General features: G+C 40.5%; 1 protein-coding gene across 1 annotated transcript in view; it reads left to right on the top strand.

Moving 5' to 3' along the window:
• LSm-4 (Like Sm protein 4) overlaps positions 1 to 25,522 on the top strand; it is a 62,276-nt gene that overhangs the window by 25,005 nt on the left and 11,749 nt on the right. The window contains exons 3-5 of the mRNA XM_071672675.1: positions 7,985 to 8,088; positions 10,169 to 10,278; positions 17,186 to 17,332. Coding sequence (XP_071528776.1) covers positions 7,985 to 8,088; positions 10,169 to 10,278; positions 17,186 to 17,332 — 361 coding nt within the window. The remainder of the gene's footprint in view (positions 1 to 7,984; positions 8,089 to 10,168; positions 10,279 to 17,185; positions 17,333 to 25,522) is intronic.

Here is a 25,522-nt window from a genome sequence, read left to right as displayed (position 1 = left end):
GAAATGAGATGTTTGAGGACAATGTGTGGTGTGAGGTGGTTTCGATCGAGTAAGTAACGTAAGGGTAAGAGAGATGTGTGGAAATAAAAAGAGCGTGGTTGAGAGAGCAGAAGAGGGTGTTTTGAAATGGTTTGGGCACATGGAGAGAATGAGTGAGGAGAGATTGACCAAGAGGATATATGTGTCGGAGGTGGAGGGAACGAGGAGAAGAGGGAGACCAAATTGGAGGTGGAAAGATGGAGTGAAAAAGATTTTGTGTGATCGGGGCCTGAACATGCAGGAGGGTGAAAGGAGGGCAAGGAATAGAGTGAATTGGAGTCATGTGGTATACAGGGGTTGACGTGCTGTCAGTGGATTGAATCAAGGCATGTGAAGCGTCTGGGGTAAACCATGGAAAGCTGTGTAGGTATGTATATTTGCGTGTGTGGACGTGTGTATGTACATGTGTATGGGGGGGGGGGTTGGGCCATTTCTTTCGTCTGTTTCCTTGCGCTACCTCGCAAACGCGGGAGACAGCGACAAAGTATAAAAAAAAAAAAAAAAAAAATATATATATATATATATGCACTTCACCATGATCCATACATACACTGAATATCCTCAACAGTCAATCAACAACACGTTCACCCCCCTTTTTAATATATCCCTCTGCAATACCATCCACAGCCGCTGCCTTGCCAGATTTCATCTTCCGCAAAGCTTTCACTACCTCTTCTCTCTAAATCAAACCATTCTCCTTGACCCTCTCACTTCACACTCCACCCCAACCAAAACACCCTTTACTTGCTCCTCTATCATCAGACACATTCAACAGACCTTCAAAATATTCACTCCATCTTGCTTCATCACTACCAGTTATTACTTCCCCTTTTGCCCCTTCACTGGTCCCATTTTTTCTCTTTTCTAAAGCCCATTATTTATCTCCTTCCAAAACATCTTTTTATTCTCCTGAAAGTTTAATTATACTCTCACCCCAACTTTCATTTGCCCTCTTTTTCAACCCTTGCACCTTTCTCTTGACCTCCTGCTGCTTTCTTGTATACATCTCCCAGTTATTTGCACTCCTTCCTTGCAAGTATTGTCCAAATGCCTCTCTTTTCTCTTTCATTAACAACTTTACTTCTTCATCCCACCACTCACTACCCTTTCTAATATGCCCAACTCCCACCTTTCTCATGCCACATGCATGAAAGTGCAGTAATTTTAGGGATGCAGGCATATGTGAATATGATGTTTAAAATATTTAGAGAAAGACTGTTATAGGTTGTCGAATTAGTAGATGGGTGCAAATTTGTGAGATATAAGGAGAAAAGGGGATATGCATGGTGGATGGACGAGATTACAAATGCTGTGGAATTGAAGAAAAAGGCATATGGTAGATGTATTGAAAGAAATGTACCAATGAAAGTTCAGCAATGGAAGGGGAAAGAATATAAGATGTGTAAGTGTAATTTTAGGAAGCTGATAGAGGAAAGCAAAGAAAGAGTAATTAAAGGTTTTGGAAGAAAGATGAAGAGAACTTTCTGGAAAATATGAAATTTTACTGGATGGAGGTGAATATAAGAGTGAAAATGTGAATGTGAAAAGTAAGGAAGCATAGTGGCTGAATCAGAAGAAGGAAGTTAAAGGAAGATGGAAGAAGTATTCTGAATAACTGGTGAATGTGGGAGGAGGTGGGGTAGCAGTTGTTGCATGCATGGGTATGGCCTCAGGATGGAAGGAAAAAGATGCAAGTGCAGGAGCCTACAACAAGAAAGGAGGTAAAAATGGCAGTAATAAGGTTGAAGGTAAAGACACCTGGTGTGGATGGGATTATGGCTGAAATGTTGAAGTATGGAGGAGAAAGCATGATAGGGTTGATGCATTTGATATGGAATTTAGCATGGAAACATAAGGTTTTATCTGAGGATTGGGTGAAAGCTAATGATGTACTTTAGTTCAAAGGTGCCAAGGATGTATGTAGTAAATTATGCAGGAATAAGTCTGTCAGGTATACCAGGAAAAGTATGCAGAAGCATTGATTGACAGAGTGATAGAAATGACTGAATGCAGAATAAGTGAGGAACAAGGGGGTTTTTAGGAAAGGTAGGAGACGTGTGGATCAGACTTTTGTGGAGAAGGACAGTGCTAAAGTATCTTGTGAAAGATAAGAAGCTGTATGTAGATTTCATGGACTAGAAGAAATTGCATGATAAGAGTCATCAAGTGGAATGCTTTATGAAATTTGTTAAAGATATATGGGGTATGAGGGACAACTGTTGGATGATGTGAAAACCTTTTGTAGGGGTGGAAATGCTTATGTAAGAGTGGATAGAGAGTTAAGGAAATGTTATTGTACACATGTGGGTGTGAGGCAGGGCTCTGTGATGTCACTGTGAATTGTAACATATATGTGGATAAAGTGATAGAGAGAAGGAAGCAAAACTAGGAAAAGGGGGTGTGGAAATGTAGGGTGGTGGTAAGGTTTGGAGGTTAGTGACATACCTGTTCACATATAATATCGTGTTGTTTGGTGAGATTGAAGAGGTTGTGAGAGGTTATGTTTCATGATATGTGTAAGTTTAGGTGATTGAAGGTAAATGCAAAAAAAAGTAAAGTAATTGTATTAGAAAGAAAACAGAGTGACAGTATAGATTTTGTAAAGCCCTGTAGATTGAGAGAAGAAAGTATACTAAACCATTATACATATGGGTGGAGAAAGGCTGGGAGTGGTAAGAGAATTTAAGTATTTAGGAGCTATATTAGGTAAGTTTGGTGATATGGAAGGAGAGAAAAGGGAGAGAGCAGTGCAGGGTAGAAGAGTTATTGGGTCCCTTAATTGAAATGAAGGATGATGATGTAGATATGGAAGTGAAGAAAGGATTAAGGGAGAGCATAGTCCTCGTGATCCTGACCTATGCAGCTGGAATGAAGTTAAGAAAGAAATTAGAGGGTGTATGAGAGATTTGGTATTGGAAGGAAACCAAAGGGAATGAACTGTGGAGTGGTAGCATGGGTGAAATGTAATATTTCGAGGTAGTTGGGGCATGTGTTTACACGAGAAAGATAAACAACAGGAGGCCTGATTGGCCTATGACTGGGTTGTCTAGTAGAAAAAAAAAAGTTTAACGACAAGAAAATAGAATTCTGCTCAGCATTACCTCTTTCATTTATGCAGTTTATTTCTGGTCTGGTGTTTTTCTCAGAGTATGCCTGAATTTATAAAATATTTGTATAGACTTTTGAAGTCTTAGCATTAACTACATCTGACAGTAACCTATTCCAGTACTCAACACATCTATAGGAAAAGAAGCTTTTTCCCACATCCATACTACATCTTTTAGCTTTGAGTTTTATTCCATTTGTCCTGGTAACCATATTTTCTTGTATTTTGTAAAGATATTCATGATTCACTTCATCGAACTTGTTCAGAATTTTGAATAATTAGATTGTCTAATTTTTTTAAGGGATAAGAGACACAATTGTTTCAGCCTTTCTTTGCATGCCAGATCTCTAAGGGATGTTGCACATCATTGTACTTGCTCTAATTTTTCCTCATCTTTTTTATAGTTTGGGGTCTTACTAGAGAATTATGAAGTATGAGAATTTTTTCTGGTTTCTTGTAATGTATGTCCCTAGCTATGAAACCTAACTTGGTTGCCTTTTTTACTTGCTGCTTGACTTTGTTTAGTGTATGTCGGATTGTTGCTATTGACATCTCTAAGGTGCTTTTCTTCATTTATTTTAGTTAGAGTTTCAGAATAGTTTGTAGTCATATCATATATTCTTGTCTCCAAAATGCATAACTTTACACTTGTCTACATTGAACTTCATTTGCCCTCTGCCTTACCACTCTGCTAGTAAGTTATCTTAGAATCATTTCGCAGTCCTGCCTGTTTACAGCTCTACCTTCTAGTTTAGTATCATCAGCATATTTGGAGATCATAGATATGACTGAGTTTTAGGTCATTCATGTATATTATGAAAAGAATTGGCCCTAGGATTGACCCCTGTGGCACACCACTTGTTACATCTAGCCAATCTGAGGCTTAGCCATTTAATACTACACATTGCGTTCTTCCAGTAAGCCAGTCTTTGATCCATGTACAGAGTTCTTCACCAATTCTGTGTGCTTCAAGTTTATGGAAAAGTCTCTTGTGAGGTATTTTATTGAAAACCTTTTGGAATTCTAAATATACTACATCAGACGGTACTTTTTCATCCTAATTCTGATAATTAACATTAAAAGATTCCAGCAAAATCTTCTATTGCGGAAACCTTGTTGGTAATCTGATACAATTTTGTGTTCTTGAAACTTGACAGCTTATAATATTATCCTTCCCATCATCTTACCTAACACTTACATAAGGCTAACTGGCTGGTAGTTCAAGGCACACTTTTTGTCTCCTTTTTTATATATAGGAGTAACATTTGCTAGTTTCCACTCAGTTGGCACCTGAACATCTGATAGAGATTTGTTGAATATATTTGTTATGGGGTATTTCAGCTGTCTCATGACCTCTTTTAAAAACCTTGGAGCTAAATTATATGGGCCGTTGGATTTATTAGGATTTGATTGGTCCAGGTATTTATGTCCTTCAGGGCTTTTTTATTTCTCTAACCTTCAACTCTTTTTCATCAGATCCTTGAAACATTTTCATTGGTTTTGGTATTTCAGATGTTTCTTCAATTGTGAATACGGAGTGAAAGGAATAATTTAGTATGGTATCCCTTCAGTTGTGAATATGGAGTTCAAGGAATAATTCAGTATGATATTCATTTCCTTGTTGTCAGTTGTTAGTGTGTCGTGTTTGTTTCGTAATGGTTCAATTCCTTCTTTTACTGTCATCCTTTGTCTCATATATTTGAAGATTCCTTTGAGTTATTCTTAACTTTCAAGGAAATTCTTTTTTTCTTCTTCATGTTTACTTTGTCTTATGATCCTTGTTACACTTTCTTTGGATTTTGATTAATTCCTGGTGATTTTCATCATGTCCCATTGATTTGAATTCTTATAAGTTTTCTTCTTATAGCAAATTAGTCCTGTTCTCCTATTTATCCATGATGATTTTGAAATATTGCAAGTTCTCTTCATAATTCGTGGGAGCGGGTGGCTGGAAATCCTCCCCTCTCGCTTTTTTTTTTAATTTTCCAAAAGAGGAACAGAGAAGGGGGCCAGGTGAGGATATTCCCTCAAAGGCCCAGTCCTCTGTTCTCAACGCTACCTCGCTAATGCGGGAAATGGCAAATAGTATGAAAGAAAGATGTTTACTTTCAATCCTAAGTAGTTTGTTCGAAGAATTATTCCATGTTTCCTCTACTGTGTGGATGTCAAGAAGTTTTGTCCAATTGGTACTGCAAATTTCATGTTTAATGTTTTCCGAATTTGCTTGCCTGTAATCTGGGATCAAGTCTGTTGACATTTATTTCATAATCTCAGTTTATCTCTAATGTAATCAAATTGTGATTGCTGTTTGACAAACTCTCACCTACTCCACAAGAGTTGATGAAGTTTGTGTCACTGAGGAGGACAAGATCAAGAATGTTTTTACCTGTAGTTGGTCTTGTAATTAACTCTGCTAGAAAAGTGTCTTCTGTCAATTTCGTTAGTCTCATTACCTTACGGTCACCTGTTAATGTATTTCAGTTTATATTTAGACTGTTGAAGTCTCCTACTATTATAATCTCTTTACTGTTTACTATAGTTTTGATTTTATTTTATAAAATCCTATTGTCGTCTTCCTTTTGCTTAGGAGATCTGTAAATAATGCTGAGACATAGTTTACTTTAGAACTTGTCGGTAATGTCAATATAAAGAGAGTCATAAGTGTGCTTATCTTAATAGCAATTAGAGTGTTATCAACTTAGATCAAAACTCTATCACCTACCCTGTATAATTAGTCTCGTAAATAGTTTGTATCCAGGTATTGCTAACTTGGTGATTAAGTGTTTATTCTCAGAGTTTACCCTCATTTCGGAGATTGCAATTATGTTTGTTTTTCCGTAACTGCATAGGATATAAGTTCATCGCGTTTCGTGATGATGCTCTATGCATTTGTGTATATTAAACTTATTTTCCTTGGAATTGATTTCTGGACTGAATTTACTTTTTTTTAGTCAGTATGCGTGCATGTATTATCACTATTAAAGTGTGCATGTGCAGGAGCAGGAGAGAGATGGTTCTACATCTGTACAACTACAACTAAAGGAGTTGGCGTGAGAGGAAAATCATCTCTGACATGGGGAAATAGAGTGGAAAAGTACTGGAGGGAGATAAATGTGGAAGAATGCTTGGAATGGCATATGCAAGGGAGGCATGTCAGGACAGGAATATATGAAGACACTTTTGTCATGGCCACCTTCTTGATGGGATTTCTTGGAGGGAATGGGTTATAGACAGACACATAGATATGTATAGTCTTTGCCAAAAGTTGAGGCACTGGAGGGCTGTTGACTTATTGCGAAAAGTTTCATGAGTTCATGTAGAGACCCTGGCAATTGTAATATGTTAGGTTGTGCATTGATAGCACTAATCACATGTTTGGCAGTAATGTGATAATGCATCATAACCATCAGTTTGTGTCTAGCTTATGTCTGTTTTGTTTGCACATGTGTATTTTTTCTTCATAAAATTATCTGCAGTTACCTATCTCTTGTGCCATCCCATTATGCCCAGGAGGGTTACAATGAAGGAGGATATTGTAGTAGTGATACTTTTATTTAAAGCAGGGCTTAATTTGAAATATATTGCTGAGCAAACAGGTGTCTGTCAGCAAAGTGCCCAAAGGTGGTGAAGCGGTTTGTGGAATTAAGGTAGTCCATTATACCAACTCCTCTTCCTAAGTGTGAAAGGCCAAAATTAATTTCTCCCAGGAACTGTAAAATGATTGCAAGACAGGTTAAGGCCTGACTATCCCAACAGCCTGTGAAAGCAAACAGAAGAACGCTAACTTGCTTAATCTTGTCACGCTAAGGAGTGTTCAAAAGATACTTCATAAAGACTTAGGATTTTGTAGTTTTCATGCCCGTCATAAACCTCAGCTGACTACCACCCAAAAGGATGAATAAGTGAAGTTTTGAAAAAAAATAGTGTTTATAACTAGGAAAAATGGAGAACTGTGTTATGGATTGATGAGTTAACATTTACTGTGATGGGAAACATCACAGGGAGGGTATACAGGCCACCCCTTTTGGACCTGCACCTGCCATAGTAAGCAGAAAAGACTGTAAAACACTCCCCTTCTCTCATGGTTGGGGCTATTTCAGCTACTGTGATGTTCTCGATTTGGTAATCTTACCCAAGAATATGGAAATGAACCAGGTAGCATATTTGAACATGCTTACTGGCCATTTACCCAATTCATTTGAAAGTACAAAGGCAAAAATATTTCTGTGGGATGGGGCTCCCTGCCACAGTGTAAGGTCTTTTACACAGTGGCTTAATAATAGAGGTGAATTATTTCAAGGACAGGCCAGGAAACAACCCAAACCTAATGGAAGACCTATGGTCTATTGTAAAGCAACATCTATGTGATATGGACGTCTTGTGTGTCAAACCTTGAGGTGGCAATTAAGTAGTAATGGGATAGTTTACCCCAGGACTACTTAAGAATCTTGATGAGTGTTCCCAATAGGCTACAAGACTGCAGTAAGAGGAAAGGGAATTTAACAAAGTATTGATTATGTTGGTAAGTGTTATTTCCATTTATTTTTTTTAGGCTACTTAACCATAAAAATATCTTTTTTTTTAGCTCATGACTTACCTTTGGTGCAGACCGTATATATGAATGTGTCTATATAATTTCAGACTTGAGTACCTTAAAAATTTACTTGAAAGTATTTTACTTGAAAGTGTGCAAAAGTGTATTGAAAATTTATTTACGGGGTAGAATACAATAATCTGCTATAGTAGCAGCCGTTTGTTGAGGTTCATCCTTTTTTTTTTTTCAAGTAAGTTATCACATGAGATTCTACTTGTCTCTTAAATTCCTTTGGTCTCAAACAGTGGGGCTTGCCTATCTGCAAGGAACTCTAGGAGAAGATGAGTGTGAGACGGCCATCAAGCACCTGTATGATAATAGCCAACCTGTGACGCATGACTCACTCTTGGTAAGTCAGATATTTTTATGTTCAGTATACTGAAAATACACTTTATGTCAGTGAATTGTTCATAGATGTTATTTCTCTCTGTTGTCTTTTTCACAAATACAAGAAATTCTTAAAGATATCTTTAGGAAAATCAGGGTCAGACCTTCCTCTTTTTTTATTCACTATACCAAATTTGTGGTCTTTCTAGTAACCTATCTTCAGTTGAACACCATCTCTCTAGTTCCTCTCCTAATTTCTTACTTCTTCTGAGACAGTTTTCTAATGATGTTCTCACTAGTCCCTTTTTCATATCTAACTATAACCTCCACTCACAATCCCGGTTCATAGGTGGTGTTCGTGCTTATTCCAACATCAAGACACCTGTTGCACGCCTCATGGATCTAGTCTCCAAACCTTGATCTTATGCAGCTCAAGATCTGTCTCCCTACTTCCACACTTTTCCTCTGTTTTGCCTACTGCTCTCCTAATTCTGCACATTTTGTGTCCAAACTCCTGCCATGAAATAGTGACATCCTTTCACCTGCAAGCTAAGATCCTCTACCTCAGGGATTTCAACATTCAGCATAGGGAATGGTCAAATTCCTCTCATATGGATAGTTGAGGGATTGAAGCCCTTCACATTCTCCATTGTCAATGAAATAGAGCAAATTACCTCCCACCCTATCCATTGTTGCAGAAATGGAAGCATTTATCCCCTCTTTTTTCAAGACAACTTCTTCATCCAATCCATGGTTCAACTGTTCCTGTTCTGAGGCCATTCAGGCATGGGATCGGGCTTATCAGGCTTGAAAAAACTCTCCTTCCTCTGGCTCATGTTTAGCTTTTATCACTGTCCATAATCACTGCAAACATATTATCCATGAGGCAAAGCGTTCCTTTATCCAAAGGAAGTGCAATAACCTCTTCTCGTCATCCACTGATAGGTCTTTCTGATCTTTAGCTAAGGGCATCTCAAAGACTTCTGTCACTCTTAACTTTCCATCACTTTTCCATTCTGATGGTACTATAGCTGTCTCTCCCATACACAGAGCAACTCTCTTTGGTTCCTGTTTCTCCTTTAATTCCATCTTGGATGACTAACACTCCTTCACCCTCTGATGTTCTTGCTTATCCTATGCCTCTTCTTTTAATCTCTTTTTGTACTGTTTAAAAAGTGCTTCTCTCTCAGGACACAGGCAGTGCTTATGGTCCTGATGGCATCCATCCCCATGTACTGAAAGAGTGTGCCTCTAAACTTGTACCTGTGCTTGTACGTCTGTACCATTTCTTTTCTAAAAACCAAATTTTTTCCTTCATGGAATCATGCATTGATCCATCCAATCCCTAAGAAGGATGACCATTCTCACCCCTCTAACTATCATCCTATTGCTTTGACATCTACCATTTCCAGTCTTTGAATCCCTTCTCAACTCCTATATCCTTAAATGCCTCAAAAATCACAGTAATCTCCAGAAGATGAGATCCACTGGTGATATTCTTTCCTATCTTACTAATGTCTGGTCATCAGCCCTGAATGATTTTGGGGAGTTATGTGTAGTTGTCCTTGACATATCTAAGGCTTTTGACAGGATGTGGCATTGAGGTCTCATTTCCAAGCTCCCGTCTTATTGCTTTTCTCCCTCACTTTGCTCCTTCATATCTTGCTTTCTGTCTGGCCGATCTATCTTTGTGGTTGTTGATGGATCAGCCTCCCTCTTTTCTCCATCAGTAGTGGTGTTCCTTAAGGTTCTGTCCTGCCCCCTACACTTTTTCTCCTTTTTTTCAATGATTTCCTCTTCACAAATAATCCAGTGCACTCGTATGCTGACAAGTCAACATTACATTCATCCACATCAATTTCAGCACATCTTAAGACCCTTCATGTCCACATTGCAGCTACCATAGTGAAGACACTGAAAACTTACTACTCAATTGCCCCACACTCTCCCCACTTAGACTCTCACACATCACTACTCTGTATGACCTCTGGCATATCAGGGGGCCATGATTAAGGCATTCAGATGCCTTTGTCAGTTCACTACCATGAAAAAATTATTTAGTGTATTTTCATAACACAAAGACTTGGTGTATATCTTTACAGAATATATGTTTCCAGTATGCTGGAGTTGTATCCTTACTTCAGGCAGCACTGCGGGTCAATACCATCACTACCCGTCAGGACATCTTCGCTGCTGATCTTGCAAATATTGGGTTAGTTGAATATTCAGTTCCTTTCTGAAATGATTTTCTTAAGAATGGCAAATGTATTTACGTAGAATCTGGTAAATAATAGTTATACATATGCAGTATTAGATATTTACACCATTAAATTAACTAAAAGAATTTACCGCCTGCACCAAGTGTATTTCCTGTATATTTGAATCCCCTAACATTATCAGACTACTCACCATTTAATCACATCTCACAATAATGCATGTTTTGTATGCTGTGAATAAGTTCATCAGAAATGAATTGAGAGAAGTGATCTATTTTTGACCATAAAAAATTTGTTATATATGAGATATGGTTTGCACTTAAACACTTTAGCAAAAATATTATTTACAGTTTCTATTTCATGTGGTTATTGCATGAAATTATGGAAAATGTGGCCCATCCCCTGCCAGTTCACATGTAATGCTCATTATGTAAAGTTGTCCATTACTCATATTATCTTTCATTTTGTATCACAAATATAACATCTCTGAAATGCCCCACATGTGCTCTTCCAAGTTTAGAACCCCTCCATGAAGAAGCAAGAGATGTTAACCTCATAGACAAAATTGGATACAATAGGAATATCCCTGGGGATATGGGAGAAAGAATACTTCCCACATATTCCCCATGTGTCATAGAAGGCAACTAAAGGGGGCGGGAGTGGTGGAGCTGGAAACCCCCTCCTATTTAAATTTCTGAAAGGGAAACAGAAGGAGTCATGCGGGGAGTGTTCATCCTCCCCAGAAGGCTCAGATTAGGGTAGCTAAATGTGTGAGGAAGTACCAGGAGAGACTGAGTACAGAATGGAAAAAGGTGAGAACAACGGAAATAAGGGGAGTGGGGGAGGAATGGGATGTATTTAGGGAATCAGTGATGGATTGCGCAAAAGATGCTTGTGGCATGAGAAGAGTGGGAGATGGGTTGATTAGAAAGGGTAGTGAGTGGTGGGATGAAGAAGTAAGATTATTAGTGAAAGAGAAGAGAGAGGCATTTGGATGATTTTTGCAGGGAAAAAATGCAATTGAGTGGGAGATGTATAAAAGAAAGAGACAGGAGGTCAAGAGAAAGGTGCAAGAGGTGAAAAAGAGGGCAAATGAGAGTTGGGGTGAGAGAGTATCATTAAATTTTAGGGAGAATAAAAAGATGTTCTGGAAGGAGGTAAATAAAGTGTGTAAGACAAGGGAGCAAATGGGAACTTCAGTGAAGGGCGCAAATGGGGAGGTGATAACAAATAGTGGTGATGTGAGAAGGAGATGGAGTGAGTATTTTGAAGGTTTGTTGAATGTGTTTGATGATAGAGTGGCAGATATAGGGTGTTTTGGTCGAGGTGGTGTGCAAAGTGAGAGGGTTAGGGAAAATGATTTGGTAAACAGAGAAGAGGTAGTAAAAGCTTTGCGGAAGATGAAAGCTGGCAAGGCAGCAGGTTTGGATGGTATTGCAGTGGAATTTATTAAAAAAGGGGGTGACTGTATTATTGACTGGTTGGTAAGATTATTTAATGTATGTATGACTCATGGTGAGGTGCCTGAGGATTGGCGGAATGCGTGCATAGTGCCATTGTACAAAGGCAAAGGGGATAAGAGTGAGTGCTCAAATTACAGAGGTATAAGTTTGTTGAGTATTCCTGGTAAATTATATGGGAGGGTATTGATTGAGAGGGTGAAGGCATGTACAGAGCATCAGATTGGGGAAGAGCAGTGTGGTTTCAGAAGTGGTAGAGGATGTGTGGATCAGGTGTTTGCTTTGAAGAATGTATGTGAGAAATACTTAGAAAAGCAAATGGATTTGTATGTAGTATTTATGGATCTGGAGAAGGCACATGATAGAGTTGATAGAGATGCTCTGTGGAAGGTATTAAGAATATATGGTGTGGGAGGCAAGTTGTTAGAAGCAGTGAAAAGTTTTTATTGAGGATGTATGGCATGTGTATGTGTAGGAAGAGAGGAAAGTGATTGGTTCTCAGTGAATGTAGGTTTGTGGCAGGGGTGTGTGATGTCTCCATGGTTGTTTAATTTGTTTATGGATGGGGTTGTTAGGGAGGTGAATGCAAGAGTTTTGGAAAGAGGGGCAAGTATGAAGTCTGTTGGGGATGAGAGAGCTTGGGAAGTGAGTCAGTTGTTGTTCGCTGATGATACAGCGTTGGTGGCTGATTCATGTGAGAAACTGCAGAAGCTGGTGACTGAGTTTAGTAAAGTGTGTGAAAGAAGAAAGTTAAGAGTAAATGTGAATAAGAGCAAGGTTATTAGGTATAGTAGGGTTGAGGGTCAAGTCAATTGGGAGGTAAGTTTGAATGGAGAAAAACTGGAGGAAGTAAAGTGTTTTAGATATCTGGGAGTGGATCTGGCAGCGGATGGAACCATGGAAGCAGAAGTGGATCATAGGGTGGGGGAGGGGGCGAAAATTCTGGGAGCCTTGAAGAATGTGTGGAAGTCGAGAACATTATCACGGAAAGCAAAAATGGGTATGTTTGAAGGAATAGTGGTTCCAACTATGTTGTATGGTTGCGAGGCGTGGGCTATGGATAGAGTTGTGCGCAGGAGGATGGATGTGCTGGAAATGAGATGTTTGAGGACAATGTGTGGTGTGAGGTGGTTTGATCGAGTAAGTAACGTAAGGGTAAGAGAGATGTGTGGAAATAAAAAGAGCGTGGTTGAGAGAGCAGAAGAGGGTATTTTGAAATGGTTTGGGCACATGGAGAGAATGAGTGAGGAAAGATTGACCAAGAGGATATATGTGTCGGAGGTGGAGGGAACGAGGAGAAGTGGGAGACCAAATTGGAGGTGGAAAGATGGAGTGAAAAAGATTTTGTGTGATCGGGGCCTGAACATGCAGGAGGGTGAAAGGAGGGCAAGGAATAGAGTGAATTGGATTGATGTGGTATATCGGGGTTGACGTGCTGTCAGTGGATTGAATCAGGGCATGTGAAGCGTCTGGGGTAAACCATGGAAAGCTGTGTAGGTATGTATATTTGCATGTGTGGACGTATGTATATACATGTGTATGGGGGTGGGTTGGGCCATTTCTTTTGTTTCCTTGCGCTACCTCGCAAACGCGGGAAACAGCGACAAAGCAAAAAAAAAAAAAAAAAAAAAATGTATGTGGATGTAACCAAGAGGAGAGATAGGTAGTATGTTTGAGGATAGGAACCTGGATGTTTTGGCTCAGAGTGAAACGAAGCTCGAGGGTAAGAGTAGTTTGGAAATGTCTTGGGAGTAAAGCCAGGGGTTAGTGAGAGGACAAGAGCAAAAGAAGGAGTAGCACTACTACTGAAGCAGGAGTTGTGTGAATACGGGATAGAGTGTAGGAAAGTAAACCCTAGATTGATATGGGTAAAGCTGAAAGTGGATGGAGAAAAATGGGTGATTATTGGTGCATATGCACCTGGTGATGAGAAGAAAGATCATGAGAGGCAAGTGTTTTGGGAGCAGCTGAGTGAGTGTGTTAGCAGCTTTGATGCACAAGACCGGGTTATAGTGATGGGTGATTTGAATGCAAAGGTGAGTAATGTGGCAGTTGAGGGTATAACTGGTGTACATGGGGTGTTAAGTGTTGTAAATGGAAATGGTGAAGAGCCTGTGGATTTGTGTGCTGAAAAAGGACTGATGATTGGGAATACCTTGTTTAAAAAGAGAGCGATACATAAGTATACATATGTGAGTAGGAGAGATGGCCAGACGGTGTTATTGAATTGTGTGTTAAGTGATAGGCGTGTAAGAGACTTTTGGATGTTAATGTGCTCTGAGGGGATGTCTGATCACTATCTTGTGGAGGTGAAGGTGAAGATTTGTAGAGGTTTTCAGAAAAGAAGTGAGAATGTTGGGGTGAAGAGAGTGGTGAGAGTAAGTGAGCTTGGAAAGGATACTTGTGTGAGGAAGTACTGGGAAAGATTGAGTGCAGAATGGCAAAAGGTGAGAGCAAATGACATAAAGGGAGTGGGGGAGGAATGGGATGTATTTTGGGAAGCAGTGATGGCTCGCACAAAAGATGCATGTGGCATGAGAAAGGTGGGAGGTGGGTAGATTAGAAAAGGTAGTGAGTGGTGGGATGAAGAAGTAAGATTGTTAGTAAGAGAAAAGAGAGGCATTTGGATGATTTTTGCAGGGAAGTAGTGCAAATGACTGGGATGTGTATAAAAGAAAGCAGCAGGAGGTCAAGAAAAAGGTGCAAGAGGTGAAAAAGAAGACAAATGTGAGTTGGGGTGAGAGAGTATCAATAAATTTTAAGGAGAGTAAAAAGATTTTTGGAATGAGGTAAATAAAGTGCATAAGACGAGAGAACAAATAGGAACATCGATAAGGGGGGCAAATGGGGAAGTAGTAACGAGCAGTGGTGATGTGAGAAGGAGATGGAGTGAGTATTTTGAAAATTTGTTGAATGTGTTTAATGATAGAGTGGCAGATATAGGTTGTTTTAGTCCGGGTGGTGTGCGAAGTGAGAGGGTCAGGGAGAATAGTTCGGTGAACAGAGAAGAGGTAGTGAAAGCTTTGCAGATGAAAGCTGGCAAGGGAGCAACTTTGGATGGTATTGCAGTGGAATGTATTAAAAAAGAGGGTGACTCTTGTTGATTGGTTGGTCAGGATATTCATTGTATGTATGGCTCATGGTGAAGTGCCTGAGGATTGGCGGAATGCTTGCATAGTGCCATTGTACAAAGGCAAAGGGGATAAAGGTGAGTGTTCAAATTACAGAGGCATAAGTTTGTTGAGTATTCCTGGGAAATTATATGGGAGGGTATTGATTGAGAAGGTGAAGGCATGTACAGAGCATCAGATTGGGGAAGAGCATTGTGGTTTCAGAGGTGGTAGAGGAAGTGTGGATCAGGTGTTTGCTTTGAAGAATGTATGTGAGAAATACTTAGAAAAACAGATGGATTTGTATGTACTATTTATGGGTCTGGAGAAGGCATATGATAGAGTGGATAGAGATGCTTTGTGTAAGGTACTAAGAGTATATGGTGTGGGAGGTAAGTTGCTGAAAGGAGTGAAAAGTTTTTCCAAGGATATAAGGCATGTGTATGAGTCAGAAGAGAGGAAAGTGATTGGTTCTCAGTGAATGTCGGTTTGCGGCAGGGGTGCATGATGTCTCCATAGTTGTTTAATTTGTTTATGGGTGGGGTGGATAGGGAGGTGAATACAAGAGTTTTGGAGAGAGGGGCAAGTATGCAGTCTGTTGTGAATGATAGGGCTTGGGAAGTGAGTCAGTTTTTGTTCGCTGATGTTACAGTGCTGGTGGCTGAGTTTGGTAAAGTGTGTGAAAGAAGAGAGCTGAGAGTAAATGTGGATAAGAGCAAGGTTTTTAGGTTCAGTAGGGTTGAGGGACAAGTTAATTGGGAGGTAAATTTGAATGGAGAAAAACTGGAGGAAGTGAAGTGTTTTAGATATCTGGGAGTGGATTTAGCAGCGGATGGAACCATGGAAGCGGAAGTGAGTCATAGGGTGGGGGAGGGGGCGAAAGTTCTGGGAGCATTGAAGAATGTGTGGAAGGCGAGAACATTATCTCGGAGAGCAAAAATGGGTATGTTTGAAGGAATAGTGGTTACACCAGTGTTATATGGTTGCAAGGCATGGGCTATAGATGGGTTGTGCGGAGGAGGGTGGATGTGTTGGAAATGAAATGTTTTAGGACAGTATGTGGGTGGTTTGATCAAGTAAATAATAGAAGAGTAAGAGAGATGTGTGGTAATAAAAAGAGTGTGGTAGTGAGAGCAGAAGAGGGTGTGTTGAAATGGTTTGGTCACATAGAGAGAATGAGTGAGGAAAGATTGACAAAAAGGATACATGTGTCAGAGGTGGAGGGGACAAGGAGAAGTGGGAGACCAAATTGGAGGTGGAAGGATGGAGTGAAAAAGATTTTGAGTGATCAGGGTCTGAATATGCAGGAGGGTGAAAGGCGTGCAAGGAACAGAGTGAATTGGAACAATGTGGTATACCAAAGTCGACATGCTGTTAGTGGATTGAACCAGGGCATGTGAAGCATCTGGGGTAAACCACGGAAAGTTTTGTGGGGCTTGGATGTGGAAAGGGAGCTGTGGTTTGGGTGCATTACACATGACAGCTAGAGACTGAATGTGAACGAATATGGCCTTTGTTGTCTTTTCCTTGCACTACCTCATGCGCACGCAGGGGAGGGGGGTGCCATTTCATGTAGTAGGGTGGCGATGGGAATAGATGAAGGCATCAAGTGTGGATGTGTATATATGTATATGTCTGTGTACATTGAAATGTATAGGTATGTATATGTGCGTGTGTGGGCGTTTATGTATATACATGTGTTTGTGGGTGGGTTGGGCCATTCTTTCGTCTGTTTCCTTGCACTACCTCACTAACGCGGGAGACAGTGACTAAGTTTGATATATATATACAGTTTCTTCTTCTTGTGTCTGTGTTTCATTGTTTAATTATTAAGCATCTCTCTCTGATGTTGATTGATAAATGAGATATATGTTAAATGAAGGATGTTTTGGCCAAAAGATCTAAGATCAATGGTTACTTGAGATCAACAGTTACTTGAGTATATGCAGTAATACTCTTAACTTTTCCCTCCTTACACTAATTCTTTTTTTTATTTTTAAGCTATTTTCATACTTTCTTTTCCTTCATTCAGAACCTGGCCTGGAAGAGGATTTTTATCTATGAAACAAAGGCCTTTCTCAAATGAAAAAAGCAAGAAGAAAAAAGGGGTTCCAGAATAGTTCCATGAATAAAACTAGCCATTTTGGAATTGTTTTATATTTGTAATCGATATCATAATAATATTTGTAAACTGAAATTTGATAATGGGTATCATAATATGAGTATTTATAAACTGAAAATTTTACAGACATTTCTCTCACACTACTTTATGTGTAATGTATATCATAATAAGTGTTTGTAAACAGAAGATTTTAAAGACATTTCTCTTTCAGACTACCGCACACGTTTGCTTCTGATGTGGGTAGAGTTATTTTTGGACCTGCACGAGCAGACATTGACAGTTGGATTAGTGCTACCCCTCCAACCCTCCCAATCATAACTGACCTCAATTGGAGGGTTGAGGTCACAATTTCTACAAGGTTAGTTAGGTCACAGAAAGTTTGTGATAAGAATATATGAACATGTTAACATTGTGAAAGTATGAATTAACAAAAAAATGAAATGTTTAAGGACAATATGTGGTTGAAGTAAGTAATGAAAGGAGAGAGAGATGTGTGGTAATATATATATATATATATATATATATATATATATATATATATATATATATATTTTTTTTTTTTTTTTTTTTTTTTTATACTTTGTCGCTGTCTCCCGCGTTTGCGAGGTAGCGCAAGGAAACAGACGAAAGAAATGGCCCAACCCCCCCCATACACATGTACATACACACGTCCACACACGCAAATATACATACCTACACAGCTTTCCATGGTTTACCCCAGACGCTTCACATGCCTTGATTCAATCCACTGACAGCACGTCAACCCCTGTATACCACATCGCTCCAATTCACTCTATTCCTTGCCCTCCTTTCACCCTCCTGCATGTTCAGGCCCCAATCACACAAAATCCTTTTCACTCCATCTTTCCACCTCCAATTTGGTCTCCCTCTTCTCCTCGTTCCCTCCACCTCCGACACATATATCCTCTTGGTCAATCTTTCCTCACTCATTCTCTCCATGTGCCCAAACCATTTCAAAACACCCTCTTCTGCTCTCTCAACCACGCTCTTTTTATTTCCACACATCTCTCTTACCCTTACGTTACTTACTCGATCAAACCACCTCACACCACACATTGTCCTCAAACATCTCATTTCCAGCACATCCATCCTCCTGCGCACAACTCTATCCATAGCCCACGCCTCGCAACCATACAACATTGTTGGAACTACTATTCCTTCAAACATACCCATTTTTGCTTTCCGGGATAATGTTCTCGACTTCCACACATTTTTCAAGGCTCCCAAAATTTTCGCCCCCTCCCCCACCCTATGATCCACTTCCGCTTCCATGGTTCCATCCGCTGACAGATCCACTCCCAGATATCTAAAACACTTCACTTCCTCCAGCCTCTCACCATTCAAACTCACCTCCCAATTGACTTGACCCTCAAGCCTACTGTACCTAATAACCTTGCTCTTATTGACATTTACTCTTAACTTTCTTCTTCCACACACTTTACCAAACTCCGTCACCAGCTTCTGCAGTTTCTCACATGAATCCGCCACCAGCGCTGTATCATCAGCGAACAACAACTGACTCACTTCCCAAGCTCTCTCATCCCCAACAGACTTCATACTTGCCCCTCTTTCCAAAACTCTTGCATTTACCTCCCTAACAACCCCATCCATAAACAAATTAAACAACCATGGAGACATCACACACCCCTGCCGCAAACCTACATTCACTGAGAACCAATCACTTTCCTCTCTTCCTACACGTACACATGCCTTACATCCTCGATAAAAACTTTTCACTGCTTCTAACAACTTGCCTCCCACACCATATATGATAGAGTTGATAGAGATGCTCTGTGGAAGGTATTAAGAATATATATATATATATATATATATATATATATATATATATATATATATATATATATATATATATATATATATTTTTTTTTTTTTTTTTTTTTTTTTTTTTTTGCTGTCTCCCGCGTTTGCAAGGTAGTGCAAGGAAACAGACGAAAGAAATGGACCAACCCACCCCCATACACAATGTATATACATACACGTCCACACACGCAAATATACATACCTATACATCTCAATGTACACATATATATACACACACAGACACATACATATATACCCATGCACACAATTCACACTGTCTGCCTTTATTCATTCCCATCGCCACCTCGCCACAAATGGAATACCATCCCCCTCCCCCCTCATGTGTGCGAGATAGCACTAGGAAAAGACAACAAAGGACCCATTCGTTCACACTCAGTCTCTAGCTGTCATGCAATAATGCCCGAAACCACAGCTCCCTTTCCACATCCAGGCCCCACACAACTTTCCATGGTTTACCCCAGACGCTTCACATGCCCTGATTCAAATCCACTGACAGTACGTCAACCCCGGTATACCACATCGATCCAATTCACTCTATTCCTTGCCCTCCTTTCACCCTCCTGCATGTTCAGGCCCCGATCACACAAAATCTTTTACACTCAATCTTTCCACCTCCAATTTGGTCTCCCACTTCTCCTCGTTCCCTCCACCTCCGACACATATATGCTCATGGTCAATCTTTCCTCACTCATTCTCTCCATGTGACCAAACCATTTCAAAACACCCTCTTCTGCTCTCTCAACCACGCTCTTTTTATTTCCACACATCTCTCTTACCCTTACATTACTTACTCGATCAAACCACCTCACACCACACATTGTCCTCAAACATCTCATTTCCAGCACATCCACCCTCCTGCGCACAACTCTATCCATAGCCCATGCCTCGCAGCCATACAACATTGTTGGAACCACTATTCCTTCAAACATACCCATTTTTGCTTTCCGAGATAATGTTCTCAACTTCCACACATTCTTCAAGGCTCCCAGGATTTTCGCCCCCTCCCCCACCCTATGATTCACCTCCGCTTCCATGGTTCCATTAGCTGCCAGATCCACTCCCAGATGTCTAAAACACTTTACTGCCTCCAGTTTTTCTCCATTCAAACTTACCTCCCAATTGACTTGACCCTCAACCCTACTGTACCTAATAACCTTGCTATTATTCACATTTACTCTTAACTTTCTTCTTTCACACACTTTACCAAACTCAGTCACCAGCTTCTGCAGTTTCTCACATAAATCAGCCACCAGCGCTGTATCATCAGCGAATAACAATTGACTCACTTCCCAAGCTCTGTCATCCACAACAGACTTCATACTTGCCCCTCTTTCCAAAACTCTTGCATTTACCTCCCTAACAACCCCATCCATAAACAAATTAAACAACCATGGAGACATCACACACCCCTGCCGCAAACCTACATTCACTGAGAACCAATCACTTTCCTCTCTTCCTACACGTACATATGCCTTACATCCTCGATAAAAACTTTTCACTGCTTCTAACAACTTGCCTCCCACACCATATATTCTTAATACCTTCCACAGAGCATCAACTCTATCATATGCCTTCTCCAGATCCATAAATGCTACATACAAATCCATTTGCTTTTCTAAGTATTTCTCACATACATTCTTCAAAGCAAACACCTGATCCACACATCCTCTACCACTTCTGAAACCACACTGCTCTTCCCCAATCTGATGCTCTGTACATGCCTTCACCCTCTCAATCAATACCCTCCCATATAATTTACCAGGAATACTCAACAAACTTATACCTCTGTAATTTGAGCACTCACTCTTATCCCCTTTGCCTTTGTACAATAGCACTATGCACGCATTCCGCCAATCCTCAGGCACCTCACCATGAGTCATACATACATTAAATAACCTTACCAACCAGTCAATAATACAGTCACCCCCTTTTTTAATAAATTCCACTGCAATACCATCCAAATCTACTGCCATGCCAGCTTTCATCTTCCGCAAAGCTTTTACTACCTCTTCTCTGTTTACCAAATCATTTTCCCTAACCCTCTCACTTTGCACACCACCTCGACCAAAACACCCTATATCTGCCACTCTATCATCAAACACATTCAACAAACCTTCAAAATACTCACTCCATCTCCTTCTCACATCACCACTACTTGTTATCACCTCCCCATTTGCACCCTTCACTGAAGTTCCCATTTGCTCCCTTGTCTTATGCACTTTATTTACCTCCTTCCAGAACATCTTTTTATTCTCCCTAAAATTTAATGATACTCTCTCACCCCAACTCTCATTTGCCCTCTTTTTCACCTCTTGCACCTTTCTCTTGACCTCCTGTCGTAGAGGGCGACTAAAAGGGGAGGGAGCGGGGGGCTGGAAATTCTCCCGTCTCGATTTTTTTTTAATTTTCCAAAAGAAGGAACAGAGGGGGCCAGGTGAGAATATTCCAAAAAAGGCCCAGTCCTCTGTTCTTAACGCTACCTCGCTAACGCGGGAAATGGCAAATAGTTTAAGAGAAAAGAAATATATATATTTATTTATTTTGCTTTGTCGCTGTCTCCCACGTTAGCGAGGTAGCACAAAAAAACAGACGAAAGAATGGCCCAACCCAACCACATACACATGTATATACATACACGTCCACACACGCAAATGTACATACCTATACATCTCAATGTATACATATATATATACACACAGACATATACATAAATACACATGCACATAATTTATACTGTCTGCCTTTATTCATTCCGATCGCCACCTCGCCAGATGGATTTGTATCCTCACGTGGCCCCCTTCTCTGTTCCATCTTTTGGAAAATTAAAAAAAAATGAGAGGGGAGGATTTCCAGCCCCCCCGCTCCTTTCCCTTTTAGTCGCCTTCTATGACACGCAGGGAATACGTGGGAAGTATTCTTTCTCCCCTATCCCAGGAAAATATATATATATATATATTTTTTTTTTTTTATACTTTGTCGGTCTCCCGCGTTTGCGAGGTAGCGCAAGGAAACAGACGAAAGAAATGGCCCAACCCACCCCCATACACATGTATATACATACGTCCACACACGCAAATATACATACCTACACAGCTTTCCATGGTTTACCCCAGACGCTTCACATGCCTTGATTCAATCCACTAACAGCACGTCAACCCCGGTATACCACATCGCTCCAATTCACTCTATTCCTTGCCCTCCTTTCACCCTCCTGCATGTTCAGGCCCCGATCACACAAAATCTTTTTCACTCCATCTTTCCACCTCCAATTTGGTCTCCCTCTTCTCCTTGCTCCCTCCACCTCCGACACATATATCCTCTTGGTCAATCTTTCCTCACTCATCCTCTCCATGTGCCCAAACCACTTCAAAACACCCTCTTCTGCTCTCTCAACCACGCTCTTTTTACTTCCACACATCTCTCTTACCCTTACGTTACTCACTCGATCAAACCACCTCACACCACACATTGTCCTCAAACATCTCATTTCCAGCACATCCATCCTCCTGCGCACAACTCTATCCATAGCCCACGCCTCGCAACCATACAACATTGTTGGAACCACTATTCCTTCAAACATACCCATTTTTGCTTTCCGAGATAATGTTCTCGACTTCCACACATTCTTCAAGGCCCCCAGAATTTTCGCCCCCTCCCCCACCCTATGATCCACTTCTGCTTCCATGGTTCCATCCGCTGCCAGATCCACTCCCAGATATCTAAAACACTTCACTTCCTCCAGTTTTTCTCCATTCAAACTCACCTCCCAATTGACTTGACCCTCAACCCTACTGTACCTAATAACCTTGCTCATATTCACATTTACTCTTAACTTTCTTCCACACACTTTACCAAACTCAGTCACCAGCTTCTGCAGTTTCCCACATGAATCAGCCACCAGCGCTGTATCATCAGCGAACAACAACTGACTCACTTCCCAAGCTCTGTCATCCACAACAGACTTCATACTTGCCCCTCTTTCCAAAACTCTTGCATTTACCTCCCTAACAACCCCATCCATAAACAAATTAAACAACCATGGAGACATCACACACCCCTGCCGCAAACCTACATTCACTGAGAACCAATCACTTTCCTCTCTTCCTACACGTACACATGCCTTACATCCTCGATAAAAAACTTTTCACTGCTTCTAACAACTTTCCTCCCACACCATATATTCTTAATACCTTCCACAGAGCATCTCTATCAACTCTATCATATGCCTTCTCCAGATCCATAAATGCTACATACAAATCCATTTGCTTTTCTAAGTATTTCTCACATACATTCTTCAAAGCAAACACCTGATCCACACATCCTCTACCACTTCTGAAACCACACTGCTCTTCCCCAATCTGATGCTCTGTACATGCCTTCACCCTCTCAATCAATACCCTCCCATATAATTTACCAGGAATACTCAACAAACTTATACCTCTGTAATTTGAGCACTCACTCTTATCCCCTTTGCCTTTGTACAATGGCACTATGCACGCATTCCGCCAATCCTCAGGCACCTCACCATGAGTCATACATACATTAAATAACCTTACCAACCAGTCAACAATACAGTCACCCCCTTTTTTAATAAATTCCACTGCAATACCATCCAAACCTGCTGCCTTGCCGGCTTTCATCTTCCGCAAAGCTTTCACTACCTCTTCTCTGTTTACCAAATCATTTTCCCTAACCCTCTCACTTTGCACACCACCTCGACCAAAACACCCTATATCTGCCACTCTATCATCAAACACATTCAACAGACCTTCAAAATACTCACTCCATCTCCTTCTCACATCACCACTACTTGTTATCACCTCCCCATTTGCGCCCTTCACTGAAGTTCCCATTTGCTCCCTTGTCTTACTCACTTTATTTACCTCCTTCCAGAACATCTTTTTATTCTCCCTAAAATTTAATGAAACTCTCTCACCTCAACTCTCATTTGCCCTTTTTTTCACTTGCACCTTTCTCTTGACCTCCTGTCTCTTTCTTTTATACATCTCCCACTGAATTGCATTTTTTCCCTGCAAAAATCGTCCAAATGCCTCTCTCTTCTCTTTCACTAATACTCTTACTTCTTCATCCCACCACTCACTACCCTTTCTAATCAACCCACCTCCCACTCTTCTCATGCCACAAGCATCTTTTGCGCAATCCATCACTGATTCCCTAAATACATCCCATTCCTCCCCCCCTCCCCTTGCTTCCATTGTTCTCACCTTTTTCCATTCTGTACTCAGTCTCTCCTGGTACTTCCTCACACAGGTCTCCTCAAGCTCACTTACTCTCACCACCCTCTTCACCCCACCATTCACTCTTCTTTTCTGAAAACCCATACAAATCTTCACCTTAGCCTCCACAAGATAATGATCAGACATCCCTCCAGTTGCACCTCTCAGCACATTAACATCCAAAAGTCTCTCTTTCGCACGCCTGTCAATTAACACGTAATCCAATAACGCTCTCTGGCCATCTCTCCTACTTACATAAGTATACTTATGTATATCTCGCTTTTTAAACCAGGTATTCCCAATCATCAGTCCTTTTTCAGCACATAAATCTACAAGCTCTTCACCATTTCCATTTACAACACTGAACACCCCATGTATACCATGTATGAGGAAAGGAACCTGGATGTTTTGGCTCTGAGTGAAACGAAGCTCAAGGGTAAAGGGGAAGAGTGGTTTGGGAATGTCTGGGGAGTAAAGTCAGGGGTTAGTGAGAGGACAAGAGCAAGGGAAGGAGTAGCAGTACTCCTGAAACAGGAGTTGTGGGAGTATGTGATAGAGTGTAAGAAAGTAAATTCTCGATTAATATGGGTAAAACTGAAAGTTGATGGAGAGAGGTGGGTGATTATTGGTGCATATGCACCTGGGCATGAGAACAAAGATCAAGAGAGGCAAGTGTTTTGGGAGCAGCTGAATGAGTGTGTTAGTGGTTTTGATGCACGAGACCAGGTTATAGTGATGGGTGATTTGAATGCAAAGGTGAGTAATGTGGCAGTTGAGGGAATAATTGGTATATATATATATATATATATATATATATATATATATATATATATATATATACACCTTACCATCTCACAGCTGTTGTTTGTCACCTTGGAGCTACTTTATCATCTGGACACTATTTGTCATTTGTTCGCTTGAGTGCCCTGCATTCATCAAAATGCCCAGAACAGCAACTACAACATCAGTCACAGCTACAACCAGCCAACAGTGGCAAAGTAGACTGTCAGTGGATGAAATGTTGTGGACTACAGTTGGACCACATCCGTCCCCAATCAGTCTTAAATGGTCACATAGATGTAGAAGAAAGCAGTAAGGTGGATGAGGAAAGTATGTGGATGGAGTGTGACGATGACAAAATTAAATTGGTAAGCTCCTCTGAAGTTAGTGATATGATGCGAACTACTATCATAACCCCTTACCTTCTCTTTTACTCTCGCCTGTGATTGCTTAGTTGCAGTTTTTAAGTGCAAAATGTTAAGTGGAATGGGAAGAAGCTTTCATTTTGATCCCTAAATAACTTTAGTAAAATCTCCTGCAGATTTTTTCTGGTTGCTTAAACCAGTGAGAACGTTAAGAACTAGTGTTCACCAATACCAGTGATTTTAATCTGAGGATAGTGCCTGAATTCCTTTATATTATAAAGGAAAGTGATAAGATTTCCATCA

Source organism: Panulirus ornatus, chromosome 17, assembly GCF_036320965.1.
Source record: "Panulirus ornatus isolate Po-2019 chromosome 17, ASM3632096v1, whole genome shotgun sequence".
NCBI classification, from domain to species: Eukaryota; Metazoa; Arthropoda; class Malacostraca; order Decapoda; family Palinuridae; genus Panulirus; species Panulirus ornatus.
Note: the sequence above shows the minus strand (reverse complement) of the source record. Positions and strands in the feature narration are given on the sequence as shown.